Source organism: Oryctolagus cuniculus, chromosome 13 (genome assembly GCF_964237555.1).
Source record: "Oryctolagus cuniculus chromosome 13, mOryCun1.1, whole genome shotgun sequence".
Taxonomy (NCBI): domain Eukaryota; kingdom Metazoa; phylum Chordata; class Mammalia; order Lagomorpha; family Leporidae; genus Oryctolagus; species Oryctolagus cuniculus.
In genome coordinates, this window is record NC_091444.1 from 66,257,765 (window position 1) to 66,279,015 (window position 21,251).

At 39.5% G+C, this 21,251-nt stretch overlaps 1 protein-coding gene across 1 annotated transcript in view; it reads right to left on the minus strand.

The window, feature by feature from the left end:
• The window catches only part of SMYD3 (SET and MYND domain containing 3), a 777,767-nt gene that overhangs the window by 567,456 nt on the left and 189,060 nt on the right, over nt 1-21,251 (minus strand). Inside the window, exons 3-5 of the mRNA XM_002717632.5 lie at nt 6,241-6,348; nt 4,675-4,732; nt 1,842-1,978 (exon numbers count right to left, since the gene is read on the minus strand). Of these exons, the coding sequence (XP_002717678.2) occupies nt 1,842-1,978; nt 4,675-4,732; nt 6,241-6,348 (303 nt within the window). The remainder of the gene's footprint in view (nt 1-1,841; nt 1,979-4,674; nt 4,733-6,240; nt 6,349-21,251) is intronic.

The window sequence follows — 21,251 nt, forward strand, 5'->3', positions numbered from 1 at the left end:
AAATGATATTTTAAGGCAGAAATAATGCATCTGAATCCAAATATGCCAAAACATTTCAAAGACGTATATGTTCTACTGCTGCAGTAATAGCAAGTATAAATAGGTGGGGGGGGGGGCAAGGTAGAAGACAATTTGTCCATTTAATCATGGTGACAGAATTTCCACCCTACACAACATGTAGAGAAGCTTATTGTAAGATACAGGAGATTAAAATTATTTTAAAAGAAACAAGAGAAATAAGATGGCAATTCACCTTTTACTATTAGCAATAGACAATATTTTAAAATACTTTAATGAATGTTAATAACTCAATTAATTAGCACATACACATTTTAAATAATAGAAGTAAATGTCATAGAGCAGCCAGAATCAACCCTAGCCATGAAGTAACAGCCATTATAAAGTATATTTTTATCTCCTGGTAGGTATTAGTTTTTATAATATTTAATATCAAAGAAGCCTGTGTACATTGCATACATGGTACTGCTATGGGTAATAATTTTCAGAAGCATCAAAATTATAAGCAATCACTATATTTTGAAATTAATTTTAAATAATAAGACAAACAAGAATATAATACTAATATGTTATTATGATAAAATCATAAGAAGATGAAATAAAAATACATTTGGGGAACTGTATCTAGCAATCTAAATTCTTAGAAAATAACTGGATTAAACCATACCTCAAAATATGAAGGGATAAATACACCATTAGATGTGTGCATTCAAATTTCAAGTAAATGGAGCTGCTGTTGCATTGCAACGGTTAGGCTGGCTGCCTATGACACCAGAATCCCATATAGGCACCAGCGAGAGCCAGTTGATCTCCTTCCAATCCAGCTCCGTGGGAAAGCAGTAGAAGATAGCTGAAAACTTTGGGTCCTGCAGCCCTGTTGGAAAACCTGGATGGAATTCAAGGCTCCTGGCTTCAGTCTGCTCCAGATCCAGCCATTGTGGCCACTTGGGGAGTGAACCAGGGAATTGGAAGATCTTTCTCTCTCTTTCTGTCTCTCCCTTTCTATGTAACTCTGCCTTTCAAAAAAATAAATCCCTTAAAAACTTTCAAATAAATGTAAATCATCTTCATAAGTAAACTTTCACTTATTATTAAAATGTGTTCAATATTAAAACAAAACAAAATATACAATACAAGGCAAGGAGAAGCAGCTCCATGGCGGGAAGAGCAGTATATCTGACATGTGACCCCTATGCCTGGGCAGATATCAAGAATCAATCATTGCAACCTTCCTCCTTGGGCCAAGACAAACCATTTCCACAGTGAACACTTCAGTTATCAATTACCAACAAATCACAAATGAAATGCCAAATAAAACCTGTTTTCCATCTCCAACTTAGAATTTTGATGACCTGAAACATTTAAAGACAACTATAAACAATTACTTTAAAGTCAGAAATAGTTATGCTAACACATTCAGAATGCACTTATTCCAAAATGGACTCCAATAAATTTTCACTTCAAAGACAAGCTCTATGTTGAAACAACCACCCTAAAATATTGTGAATGCAATGGCAAGCTCAAATCCACTAGCAAGAAATAACAGAATATACTGTTTCCTTATGAAAAACAAAAGCCTACCCTTTCTTCCAGGGGTATGCTTTGTGAGTTGATGATGAACATACTCAAGTACTAAGAACACACTGACAAAATACAAAAAGAAATACACTTTTCAATATACATAATACATTTTCTCATTCACTCCTAATTAAGATAGGGGAGTATTGGATTTCCCATCAAAGTTCTAAACTTTCCTGTAATGAGCAACAAACTAAGAAGCAATGGATTGATTTATGGCATCAGCAAAGAGATTAAACACTTACTTTTGCAAAGGCTTCAAAAATGTCAAAGGAAGGTGGCAGCTGAGAGGCATCCTGGATTTCTTCTCTCATGAAATGTTGAAATGTCATTGCAAGTTGCCTGAGGCCCTCTTTCTTATCTTCAGTCAGTTTGTTAATATCTTTTTAAAAGAGAAAATTAATAAAACAGTCACAAAGTGAACTTTCAATGGGTAATTTTCAGGTGCTCAAAGCTGGCGGTTAAACCAGGTATCTCCTATCTTACATTTCATTCTGAGGAAGAGCAAATACATAGCATTTTATTTTTCGACTACAAATCATGATACATACATTATCCATTAAATTCCTCAAAGCTTTATCTACAATGTAAGATCAAACACATATCAAAAAATAAATGTGCATAAAGATGAAAAAGCATCAAAACCAAAATCAACCGGTTCTGTGTCACCAGATTTCCTACATCATCCTGCATACAGGTATAAGCACCAAAAATTCTCAAGTCAGTGAATTTGAACACATTTTTCTATGAAATAATTTACAACTTGATCAGGACAAACTGATGGAGAGCATCATCTCAAAGGCAAAAAGACGGAAAATGAGGGGCCAGCGCCATGGCTCACTTGGTTAATCCTCCGCCTGCGGTGCTGGCATCCCATATGGGCACCGGTTCTAGTCTCGGTTGCTCCTCTTCCAGTCCAGCTCTCTGCTCTGACCCAAGAGGGCAGTGGAGGATGGCCCAAGTGCTTGGGCCCCTGTACCTGCATGGGAGACCAGAAAGAAGCACCTGGCTCCTGGCTTTGGATCGGCGCAGCGCCGGCCATAGGGGCCATTTGGGGAGAGAACCAACAGAAGGAAGACCTTTCTCTCTGTCTCTCTCTCTCACTGTCTACAACTCCACTGCTAATATAATATAATATAATATAATATAATATAATATAATACAAAGACAGAAAATGAAAGCTAAAAAGTTTCAATAAAGTTCAAATAGGTAAGATGTATCACACAGCACATCAGGCAGAAACCAAAGATCTCAACCCAAGTTACTTCTATGCTGAATAACAAGGAAAGGTGCTGCTTCAAACCAAACAAAAAGAGAGGGTTCTAGAGCTGATATTACCCTTTCAAAATATCAGTTTAAACTATATCATCAAAGGGGTTTGAAGGGTAAGAACGCACAATTCAATTAACATCTGAGAGCATTTCAGTTAAGGCAGTATGACTGCCACCTCTACTAAGCAAGGCTAATGGCAACAGTAAAACTCATTGAGAGAGATGTTAATTACCTAGCAAGTAATACAACAAGAAAAAATAACTGACAAGTTCTCCACTAAAACTTGAAAAGATACATCAAGTTGAATATAACTTAACTGTCACTCAAGTCAGATCTATATATATTTTCTTTAAATTACTTGTTAAACACAGTAATCAACCGAATGATTTCTTAAATAATAATTTATTTCCACTGGCACTGAGGATCTCATAATCATCCATCTGTTCCAGATCATCTTCTTTTCCTGTCTCCAACCACAAACATTAAGCTATGGGTGAGCTTCCTGTATACACTCTGGCTGCTTTTGGGTTGAAGTCCTTTATGACCTCAGAGAAGAGGATCTGTGCCAACACAAAAGCAAAATAAACCTTTTCTTTGCTTCACATCCAGATCTGGTATGTCTTTCAGTCATCCCAATAGCTGGGCTACAACTGTGCTAATATAGAACAATGCTCAATACTGCCACAGAGTCTAAGTATGTGCCTTCTACTTTCCATAAGGCTTAGTAATCCCCAAAGCTTCCTGGAACATATTCACTACATGTTCACTACATCACTACTATATACTCCCATATTCACTATATCATTCTTCCATAACATGGAAAAGTTAGCAGGAGAGGAAATTAAGAGAGGCAAGAATTAAAGGAGAGAAGAAAAATATTATTGGACCAATGGTTACACCCCTCTGCCTAACCTGGCCATCATTATGGTGCTTTATGGCCAAAGTTACCCTGAAGTAAATTAAATAGGTTGGATGTATATAAAAACAGAAAGATTTTAAGGGTTGATGCACATAAAAACAAAGGTAAAACTACATCAGTTCATCAGCTCAGCAAACAAATGATAGGAATTCCTTTTTAAGATGCTGATAATTGGTGCCGGCACTGTGGCATAGCAGGTTAAAGCCCTGGCCTGGCAGCGCCAGCATCGCATATGGGCATCAGTTTGAGTTCTGGGTGCTCCACTCCTGATCCAGCACCCTGATAATGCAACTGGGAAAGCAGTAGAGAATGGCCCAAGTCCTTGGGTCCCTGTAACCAAGTAAGAGACCTGAAAGAAGCTCCTGGTGCCTGGCTTCAGATTGGCCCAGTTCTGGCCATTGCAGCCATTTAGAGAGTGAGCAAGCAGATGGAAGATCTCTCTCTCTCTCTCTCTCCCTGTGTCTATACCTCTCTTGGTAACTCCTTCAAACAAATAAAATATTAAAAAAATAAAAATGGGCCAGCGCCATGGCTCACTTGATTAATCCTACGCCTGCGGCACCATCATCCCATATGGGTGCCAAGTTCTATCCCGGTTGCTCCTCTTCCAGTCCAGCTCTCTGCTGTGGCCTGGGAAGGCACTGGGGGATGGCCCAGGTGCTTGGACCCCTGTACCCACATGGCAGACCAGGAGGAAGCACCTGGCTCCTGGCTTCGGATCAGTGCAGTTCTGGCCATAGCTATTTGGTGGGTGAACCAACTGAGGGAAGACTTTTCTCTCTGTCTCTCTCTCTCTCACTGTCTAACTCTGTCAAATAAGCAAAAATAAAATAAAATAAAATACAAGTTAAGAAACTTAAAAAAAAAAGATGCTGATAATCACTTACTTGATTCCAGATCATAAAATGTGTAAAGTTTCTCTGATTCTGAGGGTATTTCTTCCATCTGTGAATGAAAGGGGGAAAACACCAAAAATAATTTCAAGTCTTCAAATAGATAAACAAACATGTTTGAGTACATTAGATAATTAAATGAAAATTTATTTAGAAGACCATTTTCTATATATTCTTTCTGTTTATCATCTTCCTATTAGAGTAGAATTACCTAATCTGTAACAACTTTAAATCCAATGTGTAACTTCACCAACCAGTCTAATCTCCAAATGCAAAACTCTTAGGGGGGCTGGCACCATGGTATAGTGGGCTAAGCCTCCACCTGTGGTGCCAGCATCCCATACGGGTGCCAGTTCACATCCCAGCTGTTCCACTTCCTATCTAGCTCTCTGCTATGGCCTGGGAAAGTAGTAGAAGATGGCCCATGTCCTTGGACCCCTGCACCTGTGTGAGAGACCCAGAAGAAGCTCCTGGCTCCTGGCTTTGGATCAGCACAGCTCTGGCCGTTGCAGCCATTTGAGGAGCGAACCAGCGAATGGAACCTCTCTCTGTAACTCTACCTCTCAAATAAATAATAAATCATTCTTTAAAAAAACCCTCTTAGAACAAGTTTTCATACTTTTATCTTTCTAAGGCCCTTCACAAAATTTTATACTGTCAGCAGGTATCTGACTCAGCAGTTAAGAATTCATGGCTTGTAATGTCTGTATCCCATATCAGAGAGCCATTTCAAGTCCCAGCTACTCTACTTCTGATTCACTCCCCACTAATGCACACTCTGTGAGGCAGAGTTTCAGCCTGGTTGCAGGCATCTGGAGAGAAAACTAGTAGGTGGAAGACCTCTGATATTCTCTCTCTCTCTTTCTTTCCCCCTCCCTCCCTCCCTCTGTGTGTGTGTGTGTGTGTGTGTGTACGTGAACATGCATGCATCTCTTTCAAGTATAAATGAAAATACATATTTTAAAAATAAATACACAAAATTTTAGACTGGTGAAAAGAGTCAATAAACAACAAATAAATAACAGGAAAGATCAGAGCTGGAGCCTGCAATAATTTGAGAAAGACTCTCATTCTTAAGACTAGCAAAAGGATTCTTACTGAATCTGCTCATTGTTTTTGGCACTGTATGAAAAAGAGCAGAAGAAATCATTTCAGTAAATCCTGGCTATAGGAAAAAAATTAAAATAAAGACTCTTCCATTTAACATATTATTATCCGATTAACATTTCATTTGAAAAGGCAACCAAAAAGCATATATGTGTTCTGTGTATTAGTTCACAGCAGAAAAGTTACAAAGGCAATTTTACAGATCTTACTAACAACTTATACCCTAAACATGGGACTTCGAGCTCCATTCCCCCAAAGATCACAGTGCCTTCAATGAGGAGATATGTACTTCTTCACTACCACCACCACCAAGTTTTGTGTCTTAAAATACATCCCGGAAAAATCAACTTTCTACATGAGTTTGAATGGAGCCTAAAATATAAATAATAAATGCAACTGCAAATGCTTTTGTTAAATTAAATCCCAAGCGTATTTCCCAAGTTTGATACTCACAAGTTTGAAAACTACTCTGCCCAGAAGTCGGACAGAGTCAGGAGGATATCTGGGTTTGCAGCTTTTAAGGCATTTGCATTCCCGCTTGTGGTCTGGCCAGGCTTTTTTCTGTCAAGAGAAGAGTGGGAGGAGCATATAAAATATAAAATTTAACTTTCCTTTATCCTGGTCTTAACATTGATTCACCGACATTAATTTCAACAGCCTAAATATAACTGCAAAACAGAAAAATGAAAGCAATATTCCAACAGTATAAATGACCTAGGATTCTGTCTTTGCCAAGTATGACATGTACAAGAAGTGGATAGTAAGAGCCTCAGCTTCACATCTGTCTTTTAATGTGCCTCCTGGTTATTATCTAGCTGGTGGAATCCAAAGAAAGAACCATTTGGTCTACTTAATAATTATAAGGGCTGGCGCCGTGGCTCACTAGGCTAATCCTCCGCCTGCAGCTCCAGCACCCGGGGTTCTAGTCCCAGTTGGGGCGCCAGTTCTGTCCCGGTTGCTCCTCTTCCAGTCCAGCTCTCTGCTGTGGCCCGGGAGTGCAGTGGAGGATGGCCCAGGTCCTTGGTCCCTGCACCCGTATAGGAGACCAGGCTCCTGGCTTCAGATCGGTGCAACGCGCCGGCCGCAATACACCAGCCATAGCAGCCACTTGCGGGGTTAACCAACGGAAAAAGTAAGACCTTTCTTTCTGTCCCTCTCTCTCTCACTGTCTAACTCTGCCTGTCAAAAAAATAATAATAATTATAAGATAGTCTTTTAACTGACTAATCAGGATAATTGGTGCTGGCACTGTAGCATAGCAGGTTAAAGCCCTGGCCTGGCAGCGCCAGCATCCCATATGGGCACCAGTTTGAGTTCTGGGTGCTCCACTTCTGATCCAGCACCCTGCTAATGCAACTGGGAAAGCAGTAGAGAATGGCCCAAGTCCTTGGGCCCCTATACCCAAGTAGGAGACCTGAAAGAAGCTCCTGATCATTTTAATATAAAAAATATCACTTCAAATTAGAAAACAAAACACATGGTTCAGGAAAGTCAAAACAGGGAAGTTAACCTTTTGGGTTTCTGTACTCCCATATCAAATACAAAAATATCATTAAGGCAAATACACAGATAAACAAAAAATGTTTTGGCTTTTGAAGGCAACAGAGGAATGGTTATTGGCTAAAATCACAAATGCTCAACTTACTCAAGGCTGTCCAGATTTCTACCTATTACCTGACCATTTCCACTCTGAAAAGTGTATGGTTTAGATGATAAATTATATGGTCACTTAACTCATGATCCCAGCCATGTATTGGTGTGGCTGAACAGGTCAGGGGGCCAATTGCAAATCAAGAGACAAATTGAATGAAAGAAAGGGCACTATTATTGGGCCCTAAATCAGAAATATCATGGCACCTGTCACATGGAATCACTTCCATATGGAAATAAAATCCAGAGTGTCTAATATTGTGCCCTGGTAAACAGAACACAGATACAGCAAATGTTCTATTCTAAGAGCTGAAAGTCCCAGCACTTTAAAAGAACTGATAGCCTCACTCATTCTAATTTCAAAAATTGTACATCTGCTTCCTAGTTTCTGGGCCTAGAAAATTTCCCTCCCTATAACGATCTCTCAGTTCTGCCTGCAATACAAATATACAACACAATCAAAAATTTCAAAAGAAATGCAACTACTTTAAGCCTGTGGCTCAGATTCAAGTGCAAGCTAGTATTTATCACAGAAACACTGTTCATGTCAAGTTATTATATGACAACTTCGTCTATTTGCTATTTCCTACTAATACAAAATTTGCTGTCTTTGTTTACAACAGGAATACAACTTCTTCCATCACATATTCTCGGGTCTGCTTTACTTCTACTCTGGCAAACCTCTTCATTTGCTGCTTCTAATCTTTTAAAAAATATTTATACTTCACTCTCTTCTACACAAGATTGAGCTCTTCAAATGAAAGATGTATATGAAATGAAATTGTAAAAGTAGAAACAGAGGCTGGCGCCGTGGCTCAATAGGCTAATCCTCCACCTTGCGGCGCCGGCACACTGGGTTCTAGTCCCGGTCAGGGCGCCGGATACTGTCCCGGTTGCCAATCTTCCAGGCCAGCTCTCTGCTGTGGCCAGGGAATGCAGTGGAGGATGGCCCAGGTCCTTGGGCCCTGCACCCGCATGGGAGACTAGGAGAAGCACCTGGCTCCTGCCTTTGGATCAGCGCGGTGCACAGGCCGCAGCGCACTGGCCGCGCCGGCCATTGGAGGTTGAACCAACGGCAAAGGAAGACCTTTCTCTCTGTCTCTCTCTCTCACTGTCCACTCTGCCTGTCAAAAAAAAAAAAAAAAAAAAAAAAAAAAAAAAAAAAGTAGAAACAGAAATATTAAAATTATGGGAGGAAAAAATGCAAGTCTTTTAGCCTTTACTTAGCAGTCCACAATGTGCTAGACATGAAGCTAAGCAATTAACAAAAGACATTTGAGTCAAGATGGTGGAAATGGACAAGAACAGGGAGGGAGCTTACTGCTCTAGTCTAGGGGAAGATAGTTAAAAGAAAAGTAGAGAGGCCACAATCTCAGGGAAGAGTTAGCGAGAAAACAGCAGAGGAAATTCCACATAAATTAGAGGGGCACTGTGAACCTACATGGAGGGTGTGGATGTGTCCAACCCAGCAGCCGAGAGCCTCAACACCAGGTATGGAGTAAGGTGAGACCAGACTACAGTAGCCTAAGCCCCTGGTGATAAAGCTGCGGGAAGAGTCTGGCGTTAAGTCAGGCTTGGAGCCTTGTGGAGGACAGTGTACCTGTTAATCTAGAGATAAAAAACGGGGGAGGGGCAGGTTTCTCTCTCCATGACCACATGGCACTAGTGTGCTGTAACTAGCTGAGAGACAGCAGGCATCATTTTGGAGATATGAAACAGCTGTGCCAGCCTTTGTCTGCTTTCCCAGCAACCAGCCAAGAGGAGATGCTTGAATCTGGCTAGGAGAATTGACAGGGTTTTGGAGATCATGACTGTGGGAGTCTTGTGTGGTGAGACCAAGAAAACACTGTGGCTGCATGGAAGGGCTCAGGGTGTGAACAGTCACTGTGGGCAGCTCCATATGCTAAATGTTCTCTATTTCCCTGTTGAGGGTCATTGCTGCTGGATCCACGCTAAGGCCGAGGACAGCACGGATCCTTTGTGTGATTCTTGTGGCAGCATGGATGAAAACTGTACCCACTGGGGCTAGCGCCCAGGTGTTGGGACTCCATGAGAAGAGGAGGTAAGCATGAGACTACACCAACAGAACTGAACAAACTTTCTCTCTGATATTAAAAACAGGGGGGGGAGATTTACCACACCCAACTTGGGTGTCATCTTAGACACTCCCCTCACACTGAAGCACTAGACAGAGCTCTCAGACCACACCCTGCACACGGTTCTGGGTATTCACTAAAAAGTAGATATTCCACTAAGCCACAGAGGCATAGTTCACAGATAAAATACATCACAGGGGTAAAACAAACAAAAAACCAACAAGTGTCACCACAAATCCCTAATAATAAACACAGCAATTCAAGATACAAAAATAAGGAGGATGTCTCTAAAACAACATAACACTTCAATACTAGAATGTGAAGATGAAGAGATTGATGAAATGCCAAAAATGGAATTCAAGAAATAGATCATAGGATTACTTAGAAGTAATCAGAAGCAATTCATGAACTAAAGAAATCCTCAGATGACATGAATGAAAACTTTTCCAAGGAAAAGTGAAATATTAAACAGAAATCAAAACAAAATATTGGAAATGAATTCAACAGAACAAATAAAAAATATGGTGGGAAGCCTTAAGTACAGTAAGACAGAAGAAAGAATATCCAAATTAGAAGACAAATCTCTGGAAATTTTAGACAAAAAAAAGAAGAAGAAGAAGGAGAAATAAGAAAAGTAAAAAGCAGTGTTGGAGATTTATGGGATACTATCAAATAACCCAACATGCAAGTCTTTAGGTGTTCCTGAATGTACAGAGAGAAAGAAAGGAATAGAAGGCCTTTTTAGTGAAATAATTACAGAAAACTTCCCTAATTTGGAAAAGAAAATGACATCCAAGTACAAAAGGAACATAGAACTCCTAATAGAAATAACCAGAAAAGACCTTTTTTTGTAGTCAAACTTTCCACAGTAAATCATAAAGAAAAGATTCTAAAATGTGCACAAGAGAAATACCAGATAACTTTCAGAGGATCTCCAATTAGACTCACAAGCAGATTTCTCATCAGAACGCTACAGGCTAGGAGAGAATGGCAAGATATATTCCAAATCTTAGGAGAAAAAAACTGTCAACCCAGAATATTGTACCCAGCAAAGCTCTCTTTTATGAATGAAGGTGAAATAAAGACCTTCCGTAACAAACAGATTTGAAAGAATTTGTCACCACTTGTCCAGCCTTACAAAACATGCTTAAGGATATGCTACATACAGAAACACAGACACATGGTCATCACTATGAAAGAAAGTGAAGGCAGAAAAATCTCCCAGTAAAAGTACCAAGGAATCCCAAAGTAAACAATAGGAATATTTATGGGAAAATGGCAGGGCCAGGCCATTACTTATCAATAGTCACCTTGAATATAAATGGCTTCAACTCTCTAGCTAAAAAGTACAGGCTGGCTGAATGGATTAAAAAATAAAACCCATCTATTAGCTGACTACAAGAATCACATCTAACCAACAAAGATACACACAGAATTAAAGAGAAAGGATGGGAAAAGCTATCCCATGCTAACAGAAACCAAAAAACAGCTAGTATAGCCATACTAATGTCAGACAAAATAGACTTTAACACAAAAACTATTAGAAGAGACAATGACATTAGGTAACGATTAAGGGATCAATTCAACAGGAAGATGAGACTAGCATGAATGTGTATGCACCTAATTTCAGGGCACCTGGCTATTTAAAAGAAATGTTAAGGGATCTAAAGGGAGACATAGACTCTAATACAACAGACAGAAAATCAGCAAGGAAAGAGCAGAGTTAATCTACACTACAGACCAAATTGACCTAAGAGATATCTACAGAACTTTCCATCCTACAGTTGCAGAATACACATTATTCTCACCAGTGCGTGGAACCTTACCTAGGATTGACCACATGCTAGATCATAAGGCAAGTCTCAGCAAATTCAAAAAAATCAAAATCATACCATGTATCTTCTAAGATCACAATGCAATTAAGCTGAAAATCAGCAATTCAGAAATCTCCAGGAAATAAGCAAACACTTCGAGACTGAACAGCATGCTCCTGAATGAACAGTGGGGTCACAGAAGAAATCAAAAGAGAAATAAAAAACTTCTGGAAACAAATGAAGACAACAATACAACATATCAAATCTTATGGGATACAGCACTAAACAGACCCATTAATAAGACAAAAATTGAATCAGTAATAAAGACCCTCCTACGAACAAAGAAAAGCCCATGACCAGATGGCTTCACTGCTGAATCCTATGAGACATTTAAAGAACTAACTCCAGTTCTTCTCAAGCTATTCACAACAATTGAAAGGGAGGGAATCCTCTCAAATTCTTTCAATAAAGTCAGAATCACCTTAATTCCTAAACTCGAAAAATATGTAACAGAGAAATAGAACTACAGACTAATTTACCTTCCTTTTCCATTGGTTCACCCCGCAGTGGCCGCTAATGGCCAGTGCGCTGTAGCCGGCGCACGGTGCTGATCCAAAGCCAGGAGCCAGGTGCCTCTCATGGTCTCCCATGGGGGCACAGGGCCCAAGCACCTGGGCCATCCTCCACTGCACTCCCAGGCCACAGCAGAGAGCTGGACTGGAAGAGGAACAACCAGGACAGAATCCGGCACCCTGATCGGGACTAGAACCCGGTGTGCCAGCACCACAGGCGGAGGATGAGCCAGCCTATTGAGCCATGGTGCTGGCCTAGACATTTTTCAAAAGAGGAAATTTTTTTTTTTTGACAGGCAGAGTGGACAGAGAGAGAGAGAGACAGAGAGAAAGGTCTTCCTTTGCCGTTGGTTCAACCTCCAATGGCCACCACGGCTGGCGCGCTGCGGCCGGCGCACCGCACTGATCCGTTGGCAGGAGCCAGGTACTTATCCTGGTCTCCCATGAAGAAATTAAAGTGGCCAACGGACATATGAAAAAATGTTTAGGATCACTAGCCATCAAGGAAATGCAAATCGAAACCACAATGAGGTTCCACCTCACCCCCATTAGAATGGCTTTCATGCAGAAAACAACAAACAACAAATGCTGGTGAGGATGCGGGGAAAAAGGAACACTAATCCACTATTGGTAGGAATGTAAACTGGTAAAACCACTGTGGAACTCAGTTTGAAGATATCTCAGAAATCTGAATATAGACCTACCATATGACACAGCCATTCCACTGCTGGGAATTTACCCAAGGGAAATGAAATCAGCAAATTAAAGAGTTATCTGCACATCCTTGTTTATTGAAGCTCAATTCACAATAACTAAGACATGGAATCAACCTAAATGCCTATCAGCTGAAGACTAGATGAAGAAATTATGGGATATGTACTCTATGGAATACTATACAGCAGTTTAAAAAATGAAATTCAGTCATTTGCAATAAAATGGATGAATCTGGAAAATATCATACTTAGTGAAATAAGCTAGTCCCAAAGGCACAAATATCATATGTTCTCCCTTATCTATGATAACTATTAGAGCACTTAAAAGGAAATATGTGGAAGTTAATTAACACTTTGAGAAGCAATGGCTTGAATAGCCCTTGTCTTGACTGTCGAGGAACAGTTTTTTTCTTTTTTTTTTCTTTCTTTTTTTTTTTTTTTTCCTTAATGGAGAACAGGACTGGAATGGGAGAGGGAGGAAGTGGTGGGATGAGAGTTGGGGTGGGAAGGTGGGTATGGTGGGAAGAATCACTATATTCATTCCTAAAGTTGTACTTATGAAATTTGTACTCACTAAATAAAAGGTTTCTTTGGGGGAAAAATAATAAGGGATTAGATTGAAAGATCTCTAAAACAGCCTTTCAATTATAAAAGTCTATAATTTTATGATTCTACTTCTAGCAGATATCTGAATTATGTTAAAATAGGCCTGAAAACTGCCCAGGTTTTGCTTAGTTAGCAATGAAAATTTAAAATAGTGGTTTTCCTCAGATTTTGAGTCATTAAGCAAACTTAATAAGAAAGTGAATTATTTTAAGCCAACTTTTTCAACACTTTTTACTATTTACTCAGCTTATTCAATAATTAACTATCATAAACAAAACATCTTCCATGTGAAATGTCACAGTAATTTTTTTTTTTTACATGTTCAAGACTCACTCCACTCACAATCATCTTCAGAGATTTTCTATGGGAAAACTTTAGAAAAGTTGAGTTGTCATGCAACTTGCAGGGAAGAAAATAGACCCAATTGTTTGCCATTCAGTTCAAGATTGTTTCACAGCAAATAAATAATACCTCTTTCTTTATGCATCAAACGTAGTCCAATACTGAATTACATGTTGTCAGATGCAGGCAGATCTAAAATCTGGAAAAACAAAACTGGAAGGCTAAGCATGCTGTTTTATAGCTACAGCTGAGTGACAAGTGTTGATTAAAATTTTTCAAAAAAATCTCCCTATGGCATTCTTGAGATTCAGTGACAGACATTAGGCTTATAGATCTCAGGGTCATCACTTTAAAAGCTTACTGAAAGCTGAATTAAATGAGGACCAAGAACACCTTCATAATAGCCTTAATCAAATTAAATAGATGGGGCAAAATATAAAGAAGGTATGCAGCAGGAAGATGGTCATGAGATAGGAAACTGACAGAAGAAATAAAACTATTACTTCTTTTAAAAACAAGAATTACAATCTCTTGGTTAATCAAGGAACTTTATAATATGAGATACAGTAACATTAGTGATTCATCATCTAGTGCAGGGTTCAGGAAATGATAGCCCAGAGGTCAAACCAATCTTGCCACTTTTATTGCAAAGCTGTATTGGAATATAGACAAACTCATTGATTGCATTCATATATTTCATATTACAACAGCATAACTAAATAACTATTACAGAAGTCATTTGGCCCACAAAGCCTAAAATATTTACTAAATGTACCTTTACAGGAAAAGTTTGCCAACCCCTGATCTAGTGAGAGATTATTTTAGGATAGATTGACTTAATTGCTTTATTTTAGCTATAGAGCAAAATAAATCATTCACTGCAATGGATTTTCAATCACATTTGGAAAAAACTTCTATGCTATATTAATAAAAATATCAATATTGGGTCCATGTACGGTATGGCAGATGGGAGCACATACACTGTATTTCCCCAACTAAAGTAATTATCAAATTTTTAATTCTCAGAGTGAATTGGAAAAGCCAACAATGGATGAAGGATTTTTAACCTTATCTGTAAGTCAGAAAGTGTTTCTGAAAAGAAGACAGGCTACAGGAGAAGGACACAAGTGGACACCATAAAGGGCAATCCCCACCAAAGCCATTTCTAAGAGGAGAGCCAAACTGCCAAGTTAAACTCAAGCATAGCTCCAGATCTAGAATAAAAAGACTAAACACAGTATGTCAGAGAACGGAATAGAAAAGTGACAGAAAAAGAGTTAACTAAAAGTCTGCCAGAGAGTCTCAAAACATATCCCCACCATTAGTACTATCTGGAATAAGCAATGGAGCGTTCTAACAAACAATCTAGTTCAATTTGATGAATAGTAAGATATTTTAACATTTTTAAAGCCTTCAGGCTAAGCAGAGATTTACTCAATCTCCCAGAGCTAGACAATTCTTAGGGCCAGCAAAGGAGTCATGGATACATACACTCTGACACACACACTAAATAATCCAGAGCCACAGCCTCCCCAGCAGGCCCCAGCACTCCAGCAGGCAGTATTCTGCTGTAATCATTTCAGAACAAGCAGCAGCGACCGAGAAACTCCTCCTACAGACCAAGCTCCACTAGCATTAGTCAAACCAGCGATTCTAAACTGAACACTACTTGGGAGGTTCACAGTCCAGAGACATGGCTCACCAAAAGCCTAAGAGCTAATTCAAATAGCACAGAACACTTGCCCTCCCCTATACATTATCACTACATTATGAAAGGTCCATTTATGGTGTTTCGTTTTACAACATATATGTGAACAAAAAATTAAAACACATACTGTAAGAGAAAAAAACATTGCTTCAAGAAAGACCAAGTATTAATATCAGACTCAGATACAGTAGGGATGTTGGAACTATGACTAACATGCTAAGGATTCTAATGTATGAAGTAGACAGTATGCAAGAATAGACTGGACGGGCTGACGTAGTGTGTAAAGCTGCTGCCTGCAGTGCCAGCATCCCATATGGGAGCTGGTTCGAGACCTGGCTGCTCTACTTCAGATCCACCTCTCTGTAATGGCCTGGGAAAGCAGTAGAAGATGGCCTAAGTGCTTGGGCTCCTGCACCCGTGTGCGAGACCAGGAAGAAGCACCTGGCTCCTGGCTTTGGATCAGCCCAGCTCCAGCCATTGCAGCCAATTAGGAAGTGAACCAGCAGATGGAAGACCTCTCTCTCTGCCTCTCCTTCGCTCTCTGTGTAACTCTGACTTTAAAATAAATAAATAGGCCGGCGCCGCGGCTCACTAGGCTAATCCTCCGCCTAGCGGCGCCGGCACACCGGGTTCTAGTCCCGGTTGGGGCGCCGGATTCTGTCCCGGTTGCCCCTCTTCCAGGCCAGCTCTCTGCTGTGGCCAGGGAGTGCAGTGGAGGATGGCCCAGGTGCTTGGGCCCTGCACCCCATGGGAGACCAGGAAAAGCACCTGGCTCCTGGCTCCTGCCATCGGATCAGCGCGGTGTGCCGGCTGCAGCGCGCTGGCCGCGGCGGCCATTGGAGGGTGAACCAACGGCAAAGGAAGACCTTTCTCTCTGTCTCTCTCTCTCACTGTCCACTCTGCCTGTCAAAAAATAAAAAAAAATAAAAAATAAAAAAATAAAAAAAATAAAATAAATAAATAAATCTTTAAAAAAAAAATAGATCAGATTTTTTTTAAGCACAGTGATGGAAATTCTAAGAAAGAACCAAAAAGAAATTTTAGATCAAAAACAACCTAACAGAAATAAAGAATGCCTTCAAAAGACTTATTGGAAGATTCAACACAGCTAAAGGAAATAAATTTGAGATTGAGTATACCTCAATACAAATCATCATATGCGAAAAGTAGAGAAAAAATGCTTTCAAAAAAGAACAATGAGATGACTATAAAGGGTATGCCAATAGTGTAATGAGACTACCAGAAGGAGAAAAGAACTGAACAGAAAGAATATTTGAAGGAATAATGACCAAGAATCTGCCCCAAATTAAAGTTGAGCACCAAACCACAGACCCAAGAAACTCAGAGAACATTTAACAGAATAAAAACCCAAAACCCTAACCCTCCATATCCATATTATTTTCAACCAACAATCAAAGAAAAAGAAGGAAGTAATAGGAGAAAAAATAAACTGCTAGGGTTTTAATGTTTCTTTGTTTGTTTTTAAAATTTTATTTATTTATTTATTTGAGAGAGAGAATTACAGACAGTGAGAGAGAGACAGAGAGAAAGGTCCCCCCACCACCACCATTGGTTCACTCCCCAAATGGCTGCAATGGACGGAGCTGCGCTGATCTGAAGCCAGGAGCCAGGTGCTTCCTCTTGGTCTTCCATGTGGGCACAGGGGCCCAAGCACCTGGGCCATCCTCTACTGCCCTCTCAGGCCACAGCAGAGAGCTGGACTGGAAGAGGAGCAGCCGAGACTGGAACCCGGCGCCCATATGGGATGCAAGTGCCACAGGAGGAGGATTAGCCTAGTGTGCCATGGCACCAGCCCCCAAGGTTTTTATGTTGGTAACCTTCAAAACTCATGTTAAAATGTAACTGCCATTGTAGCAGTATACAGAAGTGGGACTTAAGATGTGATTAGGTCATGGGGCTCTGCCTCACTTGTGGGAGTAATGCTACTATAAAAGGGAAAGTTTAGTCCCTCTTGCTCTCATTGCTCTCACCACATGCCTGCACATTGTTGTTTGATTTCCCAGTTTCCAAAATTACAAGACTGTAAATTTCTGTCCTTTATAAACTACCTACTCTTGGGGTTTTTGGGTAATGCTGCTAGCAGCACAAAATGATTAAGAAAAACTTGCTATGTATAAAGGAACAAAGATAATAATTATTCTGAAATCATGTAAGCAGGATAGTGCAGTGAAATATTCAAAATGCTGGAAGAAAGTTGCCAACCTAGAATTCTGTACTCAAAAATATTCTTCAAAAGTGGAAAGAGAAATAAACATGTTTTTCACATAAACAAAAGTTGGGGGACTCTACCTTAATAGCAAGAAAAAGTCCATAGACAGAAGAAAAATGATGAAGGTTAGAAACTTGAATCTATAAAGAAAGGAAGAGCATCAGCGTACTTGTGTCCCTGCACCTATGTGGAAGCCCCTGATGGAGATACTGGCTCCAGGTTTAAGTCTGGTCCAGCGTGGCCATGGTGGCCATTCAGGGAGTGAACCAGTAGATGCAAAATTCTCTCTCTCTTTCTCTCTCTCTCCCTTTCCCTCTCACTCTCTCTCTCCCCTTTCCTCTCTGTGTAATTCTTTCAAATAAATAAACCTTAAAAAACTTTTTTTCTAATTTTTAATTGCACTAATAGCTAACAGTCTGCTCAAAATAACAGTAACAATGTAGTCATTTATGTAGGTTGATGTGAAAGTCAAATAAATGACAGCAATGACACAAGAGACCCAAGACAGGAGGAATCAGGGTTCTTTCGTCAGTATAAGGTAACAACGTGTGAAGCAGTAAAGTGTTTTTGGATGGTAGATTTTGTTTAGCTCTAAATGTATACTGCAAACTCTAGAGAAATTACTGAAAGTTTTTTAAAAGAAGTATACTTGATATACTAATGTAGGAGAAATACTACAATCACTTAAAATCCTCAATTAAAACTATAAAACCCAGAATAATAGTGAAAGACAAAATTAAGAACAAAGACAACAAATAAAATAAAGCAAAAATGAGCTGGAATAACCATCCTAGTATCAGACAAAAAAGACTTTAACACAAAAACTGTTAAAAGAGAGAAAGAAGGGCATTATGTAATGATTAAGGGATCAATTCAACAGGAAGATGTGACTGATAAATGTATATGCACCCAATGCCGGGGTGCCTGGCTACTTAAGACAAATGTTAATAGATCTAAAGGGAGACATACACTCAGTACAACAGTAATGGGGACTTCAAAACCCCACTTTGATCAATGGAAAGAATAACTAAACAGAAAATCAACAAAGAAATAAGAGAGCTAATCTGTACTATGGACCTAACTGACTTATACAGAACATTTCATCCCACGGTTGAAGAATACACATTCTTCTCATTAGTGCATGGAACTTTCTCTAGAGCAGACCATATGCTACACCTTAAAGCTGGTCTCAGCAAATTCAAAAAAAATTTATATCATATCATGTATGTTTTCTGACCATAATGGAATGAAGATGGAAATTAACAACTTAAGAATCACAAGAAAATATGCAAAAAACATGGAGACTGAGCAACACCTTGCTGAACAAATTGAGGGTCATAGATGAAATCAAAAGAGAAATAAAAAAATTCCTAGAAACAAATGAAGTTTACGATATAACATACAACACTTATAGGATACAGCCAAAGCAGTGTTGATTGCACTAGCATTTAGTGCCTACATCAAGAAACTGGAAAGGTATCATATAAATGATCTATTGATGTATTTCAAGGACCTAGAAAAATAATAAAAACCAAACCCCAAATTAGTAGGAGGAAAGAAATCGTTAAAATTAGAGCAGAAATAAACAAAACTGAAACAAAAACAATATAAAAGATCAATGAAGTGAAGAGTTGGTTTTTAAAAAAAAAATTGATACATCATCAGCCCAACTAACCAAAAACAAAAAAAAACAAAAAAAAAAAAAGAGGGAAAAGACCCAAATCAATAAAATCAGAGATGAAAAAAGGAGATGTATAATAGATACCACAGAAATTCAAAGAATCATCAGAAAGTACTACAACAGCTATATGCCAACAAATTGGAAAATCTAGAGAAAATGGATAAATTCCTGAACACACACAGTTTGTCAAAACTGCAGAACGGGGAGCCGGCACTGTCCCACAGCAGGTTAACGCCTGGCCTGAAGCACCAGCATCCCATATGGGCACAGGTTCAAGGCCCAGCTGCTCTGCTTCTGATCCAGCTCTCTGCCATAGCCTGGGAAGCAGTGGAAAATGGCCAAGTCGTTGGGCCCCTGCACCTGTGTGGGAGCCCCGGAAAAATCTCCTGGCTCCTGGCTTTGGATCGGAGCAGCTCCAGCCGTTGCAGCCAATTGGGGAGTGAAGCCAGAGGATGGAAGACCTCCCCCCTCCCTCCCTCCCTCTCTTTCTCTCTCTCTCTACCTCTCCTCTCTCTGTGTAACTCTTTCAAATAAATAAATAAATCTTTAAAAAAAATTGCAGAACGAAGAAACTTAAAACATAAACAGATCAATAATCAAGATGGAGACTGACTTAGTAATAAAGACCCTCCCAACAAAGAAAAGCCCAGAACCAGATAACTTTACTCTTGAATTCTACTAGACTTTTTTTTTAAAAAGATTGATTTATTTATTTGAAAGGCAGAGGCAGAGGCATAGAGAGATCTTCCATCCACTGGTTCACTCCCTAAATGGCCGCAATGGCCAGAGCTGCACCAATGGGAAGATAGGAGCCTGGAGCTTCTTCCAGGTCTCCCATATGGGAGCAGGGGCCCAAGCACTTGGGTCATCTTCTACTTCTCTCCCAGGCCATTGCAGAGAGCTGGATCAAAAGCAGAGTATCCAGGTCTTGAACCAGCACCCATATGGGTTGCCAACACTGCAGGCGGCAGCTTTACTCACTACACCACAACACCAGCCCCTTACTAGACTTTTAAAGAACTAATCCCAATTCTTCTCAAGTTATTCAAAACAGTCAAAAGGAAGGGAATTCTCCCAAACTCCTTCTATGAAGCCAGCATCCCCTTAATTGCAAAACCAGAAAAAGATACACCAGAGAAAGAAAACTATAGACAAATATCCCTTATGAACATAGATGCAAAAATCCTCAAGAAAATACTTGGCTAATTGAATCCAACGTATCAGGCAGATCATTCACCCTGACCAAGTGCAATTTATCCCAAGGATGCAGGTTTGGTTCAACATTCACAAATCAATAAATGTGGTATATCACATTAACAATCTGAAGAATGAAAACCAGATTTTCTCAAGAGATGCATAGAAAACATTGATAAGATACAATATCCTTTCATTATTAAAACTTGAGCAAACTGGGTATAGGAGGAACAATCCTCAACACAATCAAGGCAATTTGAGACAAACTCATAGAGAACAACATATTGAATGGGGAAAAGTTGGAAGCATTTCCACTAAGATCCAACCAGACAAGTAGGGCTACTTTCACCATTGCTAATCAGGCTAGTCCTAAAGGTTTTAGCTAGAGCCATTAGGCAAGAAAAAGAAATCAAAGGGATACAAATTGGAAAGAACATCAAACTATCCCTGTTTGCAGATGATATGATTCTGTAAACAGGGGAACCAGTAAGAGACCACTGGAACTCATAGAGAGTTTCATAGTGGTAGGATATAAAATCAACACACAAAAAACAATAGCCTTTTTATATGCAGACAATGTGACAGCTGAGAAAAAAACTTGTAAGATCAGTCCCATTCACAACAGCAACCAAAAAATGTAAATACCCTGGAAAAAATGTAGCAAAGAGGCGAAAGATCTCCATGACAAAAATTACAAAACATTAAAGAAAGAAATAGAAGACACCAAAAAAATGGAAAAATCTTCCATGTCCGTGAATTGGAAGAATCAATATCATCAAAATGTCCATGTTACTTAAAGCAACATACAAATTCAATGACATTCTTCATAGATCTAGAAAAAATGATGCTAAAATCCAT